Source organism: Trifolium pratense, linkage group LG3 (genome assembly GCF_020283565.1).
Source record: "Trifolium pratense cultivar HEN17-A07 linkage group LG3, ARS_RC_1.1, whole genome shotgun sequence".
Classification (NCBI taxonomy): domain Eukaryota; kingdom Viridiplantae; phylum Streptophyta; class Magnoliopsida; order Fabales; family Fabaceae; genus Trifolium; species Trifolium pratense.
Window position 1 is genome coordinate 48803949 of NC_060061.1, and position 13773 is coordinate 48817721.

At 33.2% G+C, this 13773-nt stretch overlaps 2 protein-coding genes across 2 annotated transcripts; both read right to left on the bottom strand.

Annotated features, from left to right (window-relative positions):
- Positions 1 to 261: 261 nt before the first annotated feature.
- Positions 262 to 7744, bottom strand: LOC123918312 (ABC transporter A family member 7-like). The gene is made up of 18 exons (XM_045970319.1): positions 7583 to 7744; positions 5967 to 6348; positions 5674 to 5753; positions 5197 to 5341; positions 4559 to 4678; positions 4359 to 4483; positions 3961 to 4119; positions 3620 to 3782; positions 3421 to 3546; positions 3258 to 3341; positions 2662 to 3023; positions 2334 to 2534; positions 2112 to 2221; positions 1932 to 2016; positions 1586 to 1714; positions 1382 to 1487; positions 1163 to 1251; positions 262 to 906 (listed from the first exon to the last, which is right to left on the bottom strand). The coding sequence occupies exons 1-18, from the start codon at positions 7667 to 7669 to the stop codon at positions 607 to 609; spliced, it is 2853 nt and encodes a 950-aa protein (XP_045826275.1). The 5' UTR covers positions 7670 to 7744; the 3' UTR covers positions 262 to 606.
- Positions 7745 to 11051: 3307 nt separating this feature from the next.
- On the bottom strand, positions 11052 to 13118 carry LOC123916603 (transcription factor PRE3). Its single transcript, XM_045968106.1, has 2 exons — positions 12756 to 13118; positions 11052 to 11335 (listed from the first exon to the last, which is right to left on the bottom strand). The coding sequence occupies exons 1-2, from the start codon at positions 12882 to 12884 to the stop codon at positions 11186 to 11188; spliced, it is 279 nt and encodes a 92-aa protein (XP_045824062.1). The 5' UTR covers positions 12885 to 13118; the 3' UTR covers positions 11052 to 11185.
- Positions 13119 to 13773: the final 655 nt, after the last annotated feature.

The window sequence follows — 13773 nt, forward strand, 5'->3', positions numbered from 1 at the left end:
GTCAATTCCTGCATATCATATTTTATGTGGAGTTTGGCCGGCAATCTAAAATATGATATTTCATACAATTATTCTAAGTCTTTGCAATAAACCTTTTATTTTATATGCTGATGTTGCCTACAATTAAAAAATATATAATTATCAAGACTTGTATTAATAATACGAAATTGCAATGCATATTATCACCTTTCCCCAAGTCTTTCATCTCTGATCACATCTAGTGAGACAAATGTGAATTTGTGACTATAATTGCTCAATCAATTGTCCAAAAAATAATTGTTATATAATTATGTATACAACATATAGTGAGACCAGAAAAAATACTAAACAAAAATCCTAAGATTTTACATTATTTTATTTGAAATTAATATCAAACAAATTTTACATAGCAAACTACAAATATCGTAGCTAACTAGCTAAATACACATTGATTATTTACACGTCCTTTTTATAAGAGACACATGAGTCAACAAAAATTGATATATTTGGTCCAAATTAGAATCTAAATACATTAACTTTTGTTGACTCATATGTCTCTTATAAAAAGTACCGGAGAAAGTGGTATTTATAACATGTATAAAGTAACAGTGAAGTGTGTATAAGAAATTATGACAAAGTATCATATGGCTGAGCCTCACGAGCAACCTTAATGAAGACATCTTCCAATGTAGTGTCAGCTAAACCCCATGCAGAAACTGGGAAGTTTCCTTTTGCAGTTTCAACAGCTTGGAATACATTAGCTATTTTAACCTCATCTTTTGGCAGCTCAAACTTTTGTGTACCAGAGATATGGTAAATCTTCTTAGCATTTGGTGAGAGTTGTTGCACCAATTTCTCAACATCAGTTTCATGATCAATAGATGTTGCCATTGAGAACACATAAGTTCCTCCATATCTTCCTTTCAGCTATGATGAAACAAACACAGTACATACAAAACGGAAAATAAATATCACTTTGCAGTAGACTATGAAGCACAAATACAGACACAGACAGCGGACACAACATAAACACCGATAATAACTTGAGAAAATGACATAATTCAATTTAATCATATTGTCGGTGTCATGTCGGTGTCTGACACTTACACGTGTCAACCAAAACACCCTTAAAATCATGAATTTGATAAAACACATTCAATCATTCAAAAAATGAATATTATACCTCCTTTGGATTTCCTATGCACTGAAAGCTACCTTCTACAAATATTCCTAATCGATCACAAAGTACTTCCGCCTCTTCCATAGAATGTGCTGAAAAGTGTATGCAAACAACATTTATCAGTCTTTATGAAGAGCAAATATTGAACCAAGTAAAACAAACTAAGACGATATATCTAATGCAACAACTAGGATATGCTTCAAATCATGAGAAAGAAAGTACTAGTAAGAATGATTGCACGGTCTTGTTTTGCACGATTAACAACATTCCATAAGTTCTTTCTTGATGCAGGGTCTAATCCAGTACTTGGCTCATCCATATAAACAACCTTAACAAAATTATCAATAACAGAATTAGAAAACATAGCACAAATATTCTAAAGCAAAGTGATTTCATAGAAAAATTTGAATTAAAAAGAAACAATACTCTAGGATCTCCGATCAACGATATTGCAACACTAAGCCTCCTCTTCATTCCTCCACTATATTTTCCAGCTTTTTTATCAGCAACCCCTCCATGAAAAAGGTTTACGCTTTTCAAAGATTCTTCCACTGCCTGCAGCATTATATTGTGATTTGTGAGTTAAGAAACATATATAGGAACCACGCACACACAAAGTGGAGGAACTGGGATTTGAACCCCGGTCATGACGTCCAACCTAGCGATTTCGGCATTTCTGCCAGTTGAGCTAGGATTTGTGGACGTCCTGATCTATTTTCTAATTGTTCCTACTAAAGATTTTCGTCGAAACATTATATCAGCTTCAACTTACTTGTGTTAAGTCAGAACCTTTAAGATTTTTAAGTCTACCATAAAAGAGCAAGTGCTCTCTTCCTGTCAAGATTTCCCACAGCAAGCTAAAATACCAGAAGGGAAAAAAATTATACAATTTCTCGATTGTCATAAATTTAAAATTAGAAAAACATATGTAACGGAGGAAATTTTAACGTACTCATTCTGTGGGCATACACCCATGCTAGTATATATTCCATTCATATTAGTTCTTATGTCAAGACCTTGAACAAATGCTGTACCTGAGGTTGGCTGCGTAAGACCTATCATCTGTGGGCATATACAAGATGGTTTGATAAATGAAGTGAGGAAAAAATCAGTCAAAGAAAAAACGAGATTCGAAAAATATACATATTGCTGATGAAAATAATCTTTAACCAACCATGTTGATAAAAGAAGTCTTCCCAGCACCGTTGGGACCAAGCATGCCAAAGCACTCCCCTTGAGGCAAAGCAAGCGACAACTCTCTCACCGCAAATTTCTCTGGGTTGCCATCCCTCCCTGGATAAACTTTTCTCAGTTTGTCACAAACAATTGCATGATTCATAGTCGGTTCAAGTAGCAGCTGCTCCACCTTCTCCGTCTAAAGAGTAAAAGAAGAAAAAGTAACACATCATATCTGTAACTACTAAGGCCAATCCTAACTGAGGTAACATCATGCAATAGAAATATTTAATATTGAGTACATATGAAATGCAAGAAAAATTCACCTCTTGATGAATATCTGGTTTCTCAGTTGTAACAAAAACTTTAGATCCTTGTCTTTGGATACTAGGCTTCCGAAAAGATGAACTAGGATTTTTCTGAAATCTTTTCAAGAACAGAAGAGGACTTTTCCAACTTCCTGTTGACAAAACTTGATCGACGTAATAAGCAGAGAATAGAACCAATAGCCACTCCACATACATGATAATCAAGACCTCTTTCATGCCATTTGTGCTATCACTGAGATCTCCCCACCGCATACCACGAGTCCCCAAAGTATCTCCACTAAAAGAAGCTTGTGAAAATTCATATAGCCCACGATATAAAGCAAATCCGGGATATAACTCCATAACAATGATCCACCCGTCTGAGAAATTCGACAAGCAATCAAAAGGCCAAAAGAAAGTTTAGGCAACATGTTAATACATGACACAAAAAGATGTCTCACATGAAATGCAAGTAGATAATTGTTGAATTTGATATTGATGCAACCTTAAATGCTAAATCATATGACATTATCATGATATTTGGTAACCACGTCAAATTATATCTGAAAAACCTTTGGCCAGGATGAGCATCGTTTCTCGATTATTTGACTTACTTGGAAAGGATGTATCTTGAACAAAAAATTGGAAAAGAAAACCAGCTAATAGCCCAGTTCCAAAAACACCTATATATGCAATCACTGTCATTACAAAAGACGAAGTTAGTGATCAGATATAATAGAAAAAATCTTCATAAGATAGCTTATATAAAAACCAAACCTGTAGCGGTCTTGACATTTGAAAATAGGGAGGCCAATAAAAATGCCAGTGAAATTTGTAAATTTATATAGATGAAATAAAAAATGAATTGGATGCTGTAGTCGTTCATTGTGAAGAATTTTAATCCTGGAAAAGAAATAAATGCATTAGGAGAAACGGTAAATGCCAAAAAGAGACACTTAACTGGTTGCGTTCATACCTATGACTGAGCCAAATATCACAAAACACAGCATGTAGATAACTGATATGGCAAGAAAATAACCATAAGAAATCATCCAATATGGGCCATCACCGAGACCGTGCATTTTCATCATAATTCTTAAATTTTGTTGCTTCTCATAAACTAATGATGTGAGGGCAACCTACATCAACAAAATACACATGATCAGAAAAATATACTACAAAATATTGCCTTATATTTTACGCAACATTATCAGATAAATTATATTGCTACAAATAACTTGGTCAAAAAACTTAGTTCATTGCTACAAATAACTTAGTTCATTGCAAATATGTCTAGTCAGATATTTATGTACTTACAGGGAAAAGTTGCAGGATGACCCATGTAAAGAAGAGAGCACCCAAAAGAGAAGCCAAATCAAACTTAATTTTGGTCTCAGGTTTTGGCATTTCCTTTACAAACTCAAATAACATTTTGGTACCAGGTCCCAACAGAAACTGAAGGTAGGCATCTGATACCTGCAAGGATATAATACTAGATGTTATCTCTTATCATAATCAGAAAGTGTATGCTCGGCTCCAGGGCCGGGAACTGCATAATAAATGCCCCACACCATGGGCTTGGGCAGCTGATGAACTAACTGTCTATTTGATTTCGTTCCCAAATTCACATTTGGGGTCCTAACATTAATTATATCATTTATTAGAAGAATAATGAAGAGAAAGCACAATTCAAATACAAAGTTTGAAATGTATACCAAATTAACTGAACGAGGAATCCGTGCCAATGCAATAGTATCAAAGCCAGTGTCATTTTTATAAGTTGCGTTGTACCATATACTGACATTAAATATATTCTCATTTGAATTTAGAAAATCATAACCTGTCAAAACAATACGGAAATAAGTATTTCCTTCCACGCATTATGAAAAATATAACGATAAAATCATATATCTACCTGCGACAATCTCATTGATCTTCCTCTCCGTGTTACCTTTTCTATAACCTTTATATAGCTCATTGTTTACCTCAGAAGAACTATTGCGCCATAAACGTAAAACCTGAGCACATCTTAACTCTATCCAGTGCGAAGCAAAAAACTAGAATTAGTAACAAAATTATGGACATCAGATGTAAGCTTTTAGCATAACCTAACTAGAAAGAAACATGACAATATGTAATAAATCATCTGTATACTTCATACAAACATATTCAAAATACTTTGCAGGAGCATTAATTGTGACAATCACTTCATTTCATTTCAATGGCAATCACTTATTCAATACATGAAGGAAGATAATTCAGATAATGACAACTATACATAGATATAACCACCCGAGCCCCAAGCTAACAGATGAAAAACCATGTTGACTTGCCACCTAATGGACCTAAAAACAAAGTGTGGATTGAAGGATAGCTCTACAGTTTGATACATCAGATTTTATAGTGTGAACACTATCAGCTACCAGCTAGAGTCAACCTCAAAAATGACACAACATGGTCATCGAGTAAATCCTTGCGCCTATTATTTATTTATTTTCCTGTTATCATATATCTTACAAGAAAAATGTGAATACAAGCAACTGTCATTCATACCTTGCTGCCTGCTAGTGGTTGATATCTGAATAGGAATGGAGAATGTAGAGTTCTTTCCGCATTGACTTTGTAGATAGTAAATAGGAAGATCTGAAAAGAAAGCAGGCTCCAGAAAATTGGTGTTTTCTGTCTCTGATGCTGATCCCTAAAACATTTTGATGTAAGAGCAGAAATTATTTACACAGACAAATTGTTAGAGACAAGACAAAATTAAATTATTAAAAAAAAAACACTTGCAACATAGTGAAAATAATAAATTAAACTGTAAACAACACTTTCAAAATGATGGTAAAGATTCAAAACTATATGTTAATACTATTGAGTATCAAAATTAGAGAAAAAATGTCCATAAAAAACATGATTATATTAAAATACATTAAGTACACTACATGTACTTTTAAGGATAAGAGAATAAATGTTTTCACATGAAAGGAAAAAGGAGTATAATTTGCTCAAATTAAATAATTGTTGACTCACCAAGACATTTGTCGCCAAACTATCCATAACATCCGCGTTGTTTATGCCAAAAGTACTTGGGATCATATTCCCTGACAAGACTATAAAAGAGAGAAAACAGGATTGAGAAGACATCAAACATCTAAAGAAGTAACTTCAAAACATGCCATCAGTTATTAAATTGAATAAACACTCAGCCTTCAAATATCTCTATCTCTCACTTATTTTCAAAAGTATATTAAAACACATCTCGTTAGTCGTAAAACTATGTGAAATTTTAAAGGGTGATAGATGTAATTAACTTTGGTATATACCTTCTCCGAAAGACTGATTAGTGCCAGTAAAGAGCATAGTGAGTGGACATGAGCCATTGTTTCTGCATAAGGGGTTTGGAAAATCAGAATACGGAAGAAAATCTGTTCTAACAGCGCGGTATTGTGGATCAGGAGTTTGCAATAATGGAGGCCATTCAGGAGGGTTAGTAATAAGACAAGTGCCAACTTGGTCAAAATCCGAATATTGAACCCCACATTGTTTCTCCAGGCATTGTTCCCCTTGTGTCTTGGTACAAATGCATCCACACTTATTTGAGGCCTTATCAAATTGTTTATTGAGCAAAGTTTGAAGTAAAGCCAGCAATATACACAGAAAAAATGGTGACAAGATCAGCCTAAAGTTTGTCTTCACATTTCGTCTCTGAAAAAACAATGTCATTTGGATTCAACTTAACTCATCTTTGCAAAATTGACATTAATAAGGTAAATAATATCTCTTATAAATGTTTTAATAGCTCTTTCGGTCAATATCACATTCGAGAATCTCGACACATTCTTTCGTGTTCATGTCTAGAGATCTGGAACATGACTCATATAGCCACATTCTCTCGCGCTTATGTCTAGACATTTGGAGCGTGACTCATATAGCTTGATACCATGTGAACCAATGAATCTTAGATACTTAAATTTTGGATTCAACCTAACTTATCTCTACAAAACTTAATAATAAAGCAAGGGCCGGGATACCCTGCACTTATAATTACTTTAAAAACACTTGTGGCCAATACCAAATGCAAGACTCTCAACACACTCTCTCGTGCATATGATTAAACATCTGGAGTGCGTGCTCTGATAGCAAGTAATCCAGCAAATTTTCGATGCTTAGATTTTGGAGTAGTTCTAACTCATCTTTATGGGAGGTGTTCTACTTATAAAGGAGTAAGCTTTAACTTTCCTCTTTGAATTTTGAGACAACATTGAATGCATTAAAATTACAAATACATGCCTAAATGCTCATTAGTCATTCTTATCCTTAGGGTCCGTTTGATTTGCTAAAAAATAAAAAAGACCGGACAAGACAACTTTAGATGTACAGTATTTGATTTTAAAGTTGTTTCTAGGACCGGACAAACTAGGATGCCAAGGGACGGGAAGAAAAACTGAAAAATTCTGATCCCTCACCAAATCACAGGAAAACTTTTTCTTCTCTGCACAAGTCGTTTAAAATAACAAAATAATTTTTTGCCCACCAAATGTCGTAAAAAACAAAATTTGTATAATACCTTAAAAGTTTGTTGTCTTGTGCTGTTTTATAAGGTACTTATCTTTTTGCAAATTAAACGGATCCAAAATGTATCTTTGTTAGTTTGTTTGCCTTTGACTTGTGTTAATCAATTTGGTCTACAAAATTACTACCAAAAGACAATCCAAGATGATTTTTTAATTTGAGTACATTGAGGAACTAGGAGCTTGACAAATTTAAGTAACAAAATCACAGTTTACACTAATATTTTTTCAGGTAATACATATGATAAACTTTGAACACTAGTCAAAACTAAGTAACTCTGTTTTGAGCTTAGAAATCTGTATAATTAGAAACAATTTTGATGAATGAAGTAAGACACAGAGAAAGAGAGAGAGAGAGAGTAATTAACCTGAAAGGTTAAGTTCTTCCTAAGAAGTGCGTTTGCTTGAGTGGAGAAGCTGGCAGGTTCGTTGGGTCTGTTTCTTCCATTTCTCATGCTTTCTTTAGTTATTTCCCACACAGCACACTTTGTTCAACTTTTGAAAATTCACTTAGTTTCATAAGCCGGTTGGTTATATATGTTTCATTCCTTGATTTTGACTTTATATATAAATAATGCACATCCTATACCTTGAGTTTCCTTCCCTTTACCACGTATTTTATTTTTCTTTTCCACAATGGTATTGTAGGGACACTGTGATGTGAACACCAACTTGCCTTAACTAGATAGACACGGTTGCGTTCCCGTGAGCATAACTTCATTGGTACGAACATTACAAATTATTGTATCGAGATCAGGGTACTTCCATTTATTCATCTTTAGAAGATGGAATTCTTTTTTTTTTTTTTTTGTGAACCGGGTATCCTCTGCGCGCTACTGCATAGACTAATTCCTCGAGTCTTGTGGGACCCAAATTAAATGGGTGGCAAACTCTCCCTAAGAGTTTTAACACTATTGCATGCCCAAGCCAGAGATCGAACTCAGGACCTTGGTTAAGCTAGAAGAGACTCGTGTCATCTCATCTAAGTGCTCTTGGATTAAAAGATGAAATTCTAGCCACTAGACAACATAAAGAAAAAAAAAAACAAAAAAAAAAAACAGACACGGTTGCTGAATTTGAATTGTAGTCTTTCAATTCGTTTAATTACTACAATGTCCTTTTTAAATTGAAAATGACATAAAATATTTTAAGGGCGTTTGACAAGACTAAAAATTTTAAATAAGATAGGCTGTACTTTGATATGGATCTAGTGCAATTCTTTAGTTTGATTTCATCCTAATAAAAAATTATATTATAAAGACTTAATTAATAAAATTGTCCCTTAAAGATATTTTTGGTTTCAGATTGGTCCCTTAAAGAAAAAAATATCCAAATAGGTCCCTTAAAGAAAAAAAGTCCGAATAGGTCCCTTAAAGACATTTCCGTTAATCAGTTTGGTCCCTAAAAAGAGGTCTAAATAGGACCAAACTGATTAACGGATATGTTTTTAAGGGACCTATTTGAACCTTTTTTTCTTTAAGGGACCTATTTAGACCTTTTTTTCTTTAAGGGACCAATATGAAACCAAAAATGTCTTTAAGGGACCATTTTACTAATTAAGCCTATTATAAATGTTTGAAAATATATACTACACAAAACAAGGTGTAAAATTCAACTCCATATAGTGGCTGAAATTACTTACTCTTTTTTTTTTAATCATGAAATTACTTACTTGAAGTGCAAGTCAATGGGATATTTTCTTAGCAAAAAACTAGCTTGCCAATAAACTTACGTGTGAAATGTTTTAATGTAGCTTAGTAGTTTATTGTGTTTTCTTTGAATTCTTTGCCCAATTCATTTGACTTCTTGTTTAAAAAACATAATAATTGGTCACATTGTCTAAACTCTAAATTAATGTTTATGCCTTGAGTGAGTATGGGTTTTGCTTTGCCCTTTTTTTAATAAAAAAATATTCTTTTTGAGTGACTAACTTGGCCTTCGCCGTGTTTAATCCAAATGACCCAAATGTCCTTTTTGTAAAGAAATCTAGTTGAAGAATTCTAAATAACCATCACAACGGTGTTAAGAAAGTTTTTGGAAAAAAACGGTTTTAAGAAATTAGTGTCAAATTGCTTCAAAAAAGAAATTAGGGCAAACAAAAAAGTAAATATCGTAAAAAAAGTTAAATAATGTGTGAACATCTATATATATTTTGGTCGCTTATCAATTTTTGACGGTCCAATTTAATCTCTAACGATAATAAAACTTAAATTTAGTCTTGGACATAACCTCAATTCTCTTGCTGCCTCCATAAACAATGATACTGAATCGAAAACTAGTTCCCGACGAGGAAGAGAATAAGGTGATACGTGTAGATTAAGAGGAATGAGAAGAAGAGAAGATTGATAAACGCATTATTGAAGTAGACACACCTTGGAGTGTTGTTGTTGCTAGTGAAGAGGTTGAAGTGTTGTTCTTCTTTTCGTGTTGTTAATTAAAATGGCCAAAATCCTTCGTCGCTATTTAGGTAATGAATTCAGTTCACACCTATATAGCGAGTGACAATTGTTTTACTTAACCCAATGTTTGCAACCTTCATGTCTCTCATGAATGAAAATATTATGAAAAAACATAGTTCTTAATATAGTGATAATTCAAACACAATTCGCTACTTTAGAGTGCGAACCATATTTTGATTGACCATGAGCGATTGTGACAATATCATCCACACACACCTAGTAGTTAGTATATTACAATTATGTTAGTTTTTTTTCTTTGTCGGGACTTGAACTCTGTAACTCCAACTCCTTAACTCTTAGCTCAACTAGTTTAATCAGTTGAACTATCCATCCCACCCCTAGCTAGAATTCTATAAATTGAAACTTTTTTTTAATTACTTGCTCATACAGCGTTTCATTCAAAATATTTTCTTGAGGGGTGAAGGAAGGGTTCCCACTTTAACTTGTGAACGATGTTTCATTCAAAAATATTTTGTGGGAGATGAAGGAAGGGTGAATAAGACAAAAAAAAAATATTTATAAGGTTCGTTATCTAGGTAGCGACCTGTTTTTTCTCAATTTTTGTTATTTTACACACTTGCTGCCTAACCTACGAGAGGAATAAAATTGAAAATTCAAGGGTTGTTGTAGAAGTTCCGAGGGCGTGGAAAGAAATTTATTGGATACTGGCGGGGCAGGAAAGCGCGTTCCGCGCCTGCCTGTGTCTAATTTATGTCCAATTAAAAAAGATATATCTTATGTTATGGTGAGTTTGTTAATAAAAAAATTTTGCTGCTAAAAAAAATGTGTCTTATGTTATGGTGAGTTTGTTAATAAAAGATTTTTATTGCTACTAAAAAAATCAAAGGTATTATTGGTATTATGAAAAAGTCCACACCAAAACTCATGTATCCTTTTTATATATAGTATAGGATAGCTAGCTAGGAGTATAGATATTTGGTTTGGATTTGAACCAAATGGGGTTTTTGAGATATTAAAGTTCTTTGGTTTGGAATTAGATTTCTCTTTTTATTTTGGGTTTTGGTTGTCGAAGTTGAAAAATGAAATTGAGAAATAGAGTATGAGGAGGTAGAAGGAGGAGAAGTGAGTTTTTTGGCATTTTTATAAATTATTTTTTATTATTTGTATTTTATTCATTTAGTTTGATAAATTTTAAGAATCATAAAATATATGTAACATGTGTAAAAAAAATGTAACATGGAATAATTACTCTAATGCATTGACTTAGTTAAAATTAATGAGCCGTATGTCTCTTGTAACATAGACTAAAGTTGAAGATCAAAATTGTTATTTTAAAATTTTAATATATGATCAAAAAAGTTATGATGTCAAAAGTGCAATTTAGACAATTTTTTTAAGAAAGGTAACAACATGGATCTTTAAATTAAACTAGAAAAACTTGCATTAAGTGGATGAAATTAGGAAATACAAAAGAAGTGAAGCACGAAAATGAAGAAGAAAATACTGAAGTACATACTAACTAAGAATAATTAATGAAACATGATGAGAAATCTATTGCATAAGTAAATTTCTAATTATTGCTGCTTGTGCTGTGTCTGTTGTAGCTAATAGCTCAGACAAACGCTCGCTTAGATCGTCCACTTCTCTGTGCAAGTTTCTAATATAGTTGCAAGTTTCCTGCAATGTCCTCGAAGCTGAAACCTGAGATATTCAAATTCAATTTATAAATAATATAGTTTACGTACTTGTAAACATCAATAATTCTTGTAGATTAATTGAAAACATCAACCGTTCACTTATATGGTTTTAAACTGTGGTCCGCAATGGCAATTGTTGTTGCAATATTACTGTTAAAGTAATTTTTGCAACAACATTGCTCTCATCAGACGATTTCGTTTATGCTTGTGATCCATTTTTTGCGCATATGTAGTACGACAGCGAGTATTGTTTGTGCTGCTAGAAAATTACATGATTAGTTTCACATCTTGCAAGGGTTTTTATTTAATCAATTAAATTTTTAAATAAAAGAGTTGTTTGGTGTGTTCTTTTGGATTCCAGCATAATCAATTAAATTTTTCTTGTTTTATCTTAGAATTTGTTTGGATTCTGGTAGAGTCTACTTCTCATATCTTGTTATTCTGACCTAACTTTTTTTTTAATGGACAGTTGCAATAATCCAAGATACAAATCATAAGTACCAGAAGTACTCAACAAACAAACAAAAAAACGGAAAAAGATACAAGATATCACCACAACTAAAAAGGTTAGACAACGCCAGATACTGTAAAATTTAGGCATGGCATCATCACCTCGCCTTACTAGACCAGCACAAGAGAGGTTTCACCTCCCACTTGTTATTCTGACCTAACTCTTGTACTTTCTCTATGTTCTATATGATATATATTTGTCATTAAAAAAAAAGTTGATAGTTCAGTATAGATCTGTTAGAAAATAAGAATATTCTCGTGTAAAAGAAAACTAACGTGCTTATAAGTAAGAAGATTGTGTCTATTAGTTGGAACTTTTAGATCATAGGCATTCACACACTTAAGAACACATATTAGTCAACTACTATATCCCACACTTCAAATGGACATGTCCAATAATCCAACAAGATCAACCGAAGTATCACAATAAGCATAGATAATTTGACCCTCTATGAGACTAATTTCTGCTCAGATGTTTAGGTCTATTGTTATTATGACCTAACTTTGTACTTTCTCTTTGTTTTATTATAGATTATAGATTAAAGTATAAGTAATACTCCACCCATAAACATGGAGAAAATGTTTAGGTCTATTTGAAAGTTCGATCTTCTTGTTATCAAAGAGTGTGTTGAGTAGAGATCATATTCTCCCCCACAAACTCAACACTACTTAGCATGTGTTTGGTATCACAGTGAGTATGTCGGAATCACGGTGATCCTCCGTGATTTTACGGAAGCTACAGAGTGTAGCTTTTGAAAAAGCAGAGTGGATCACCGTGATTCTGATATACCCACCATGATACCAAACATATACTTAATTAAGCACACTCTCATTGTATAATGTGATGTAATTAAGCACACAAATTAAGAAGAAGAAGGCAAGGAAGTAGTGTAGTTTATTAATTAAGAACAAACCTTGTCGGAGCTCCGGTTGCGAATCTCAGGAAGAAGTTGCTGCAACTTGGAGACAAGATCATGGATCTGATCATCAGTGATATTCCTTGAACTACTTGTTTGCCTTGACCGTGACCTCCTACTAGACATCTTGATAAAATTAATAAAGTTTAAGCCTACAAGTGAAACCTAGAAAACAAGTATATACTATAGTTTTGGATGTATATGTGATGTGATATATCTTAGTGATTTGGTATAGTATGGAAATGTGGGAGACAAATTGAACTAAGTAGTGAGTAGGTAGGTAGGAACAAGGAATGGGGAAGGGATAGTGATGTTGGAGAACGAGAAAGATAATGAAACAAGTATACTATAATGCATGGGAGAAACAAAAGGGTTATGGTTGTTTTTAAATAGGGTTTTGGAGAGAGAGAGATATTAAAAAGAATAAACTTTCTAGAGATACGGTAAATTAGTGTTCCCAAATTGGGGTTAGAAGTTTCAGAGTAGCGTGAGAAAGATTTAGATAGAGTGTGTGTTTGTGTCACCAAGCTTTGTTCTTTTTGTTTTTGACTCGCAATACCATGTTAATTAATTAGTTTTTTGTTAAACGGCTAAATTTAATTAATAACACAACTGAGTCTGAGCGTAAAACGAGTACGATTCACAAAATTAATGTAGCATGTACATTATGCACATGCTACATGTCTACATTTTGAAATGAGTGATCAGTTTTCATAAAATATGAGTGAGAAGAAAAGTGCGATGAAAAGATCCACATTGATTTGCGGGGACAATAGATAATACTTAAAATAATTTGTAATTGTTATAAATGGTATCAGAGCATATAACGCTATTATACAATGTGGTAATGGGACGAACAATCAAGAATTGGTGTGCATACAACACGAATTAAGATGCACTGCAATTTGTATTTCCTGCAGTTCCCAAAGTTAAGATACAAAGCTACCCAACTTATTATTTGTGTTAAAAATATATCTTCGCTCTACGAACTGATTTACACTTAAGTGTAATTGAC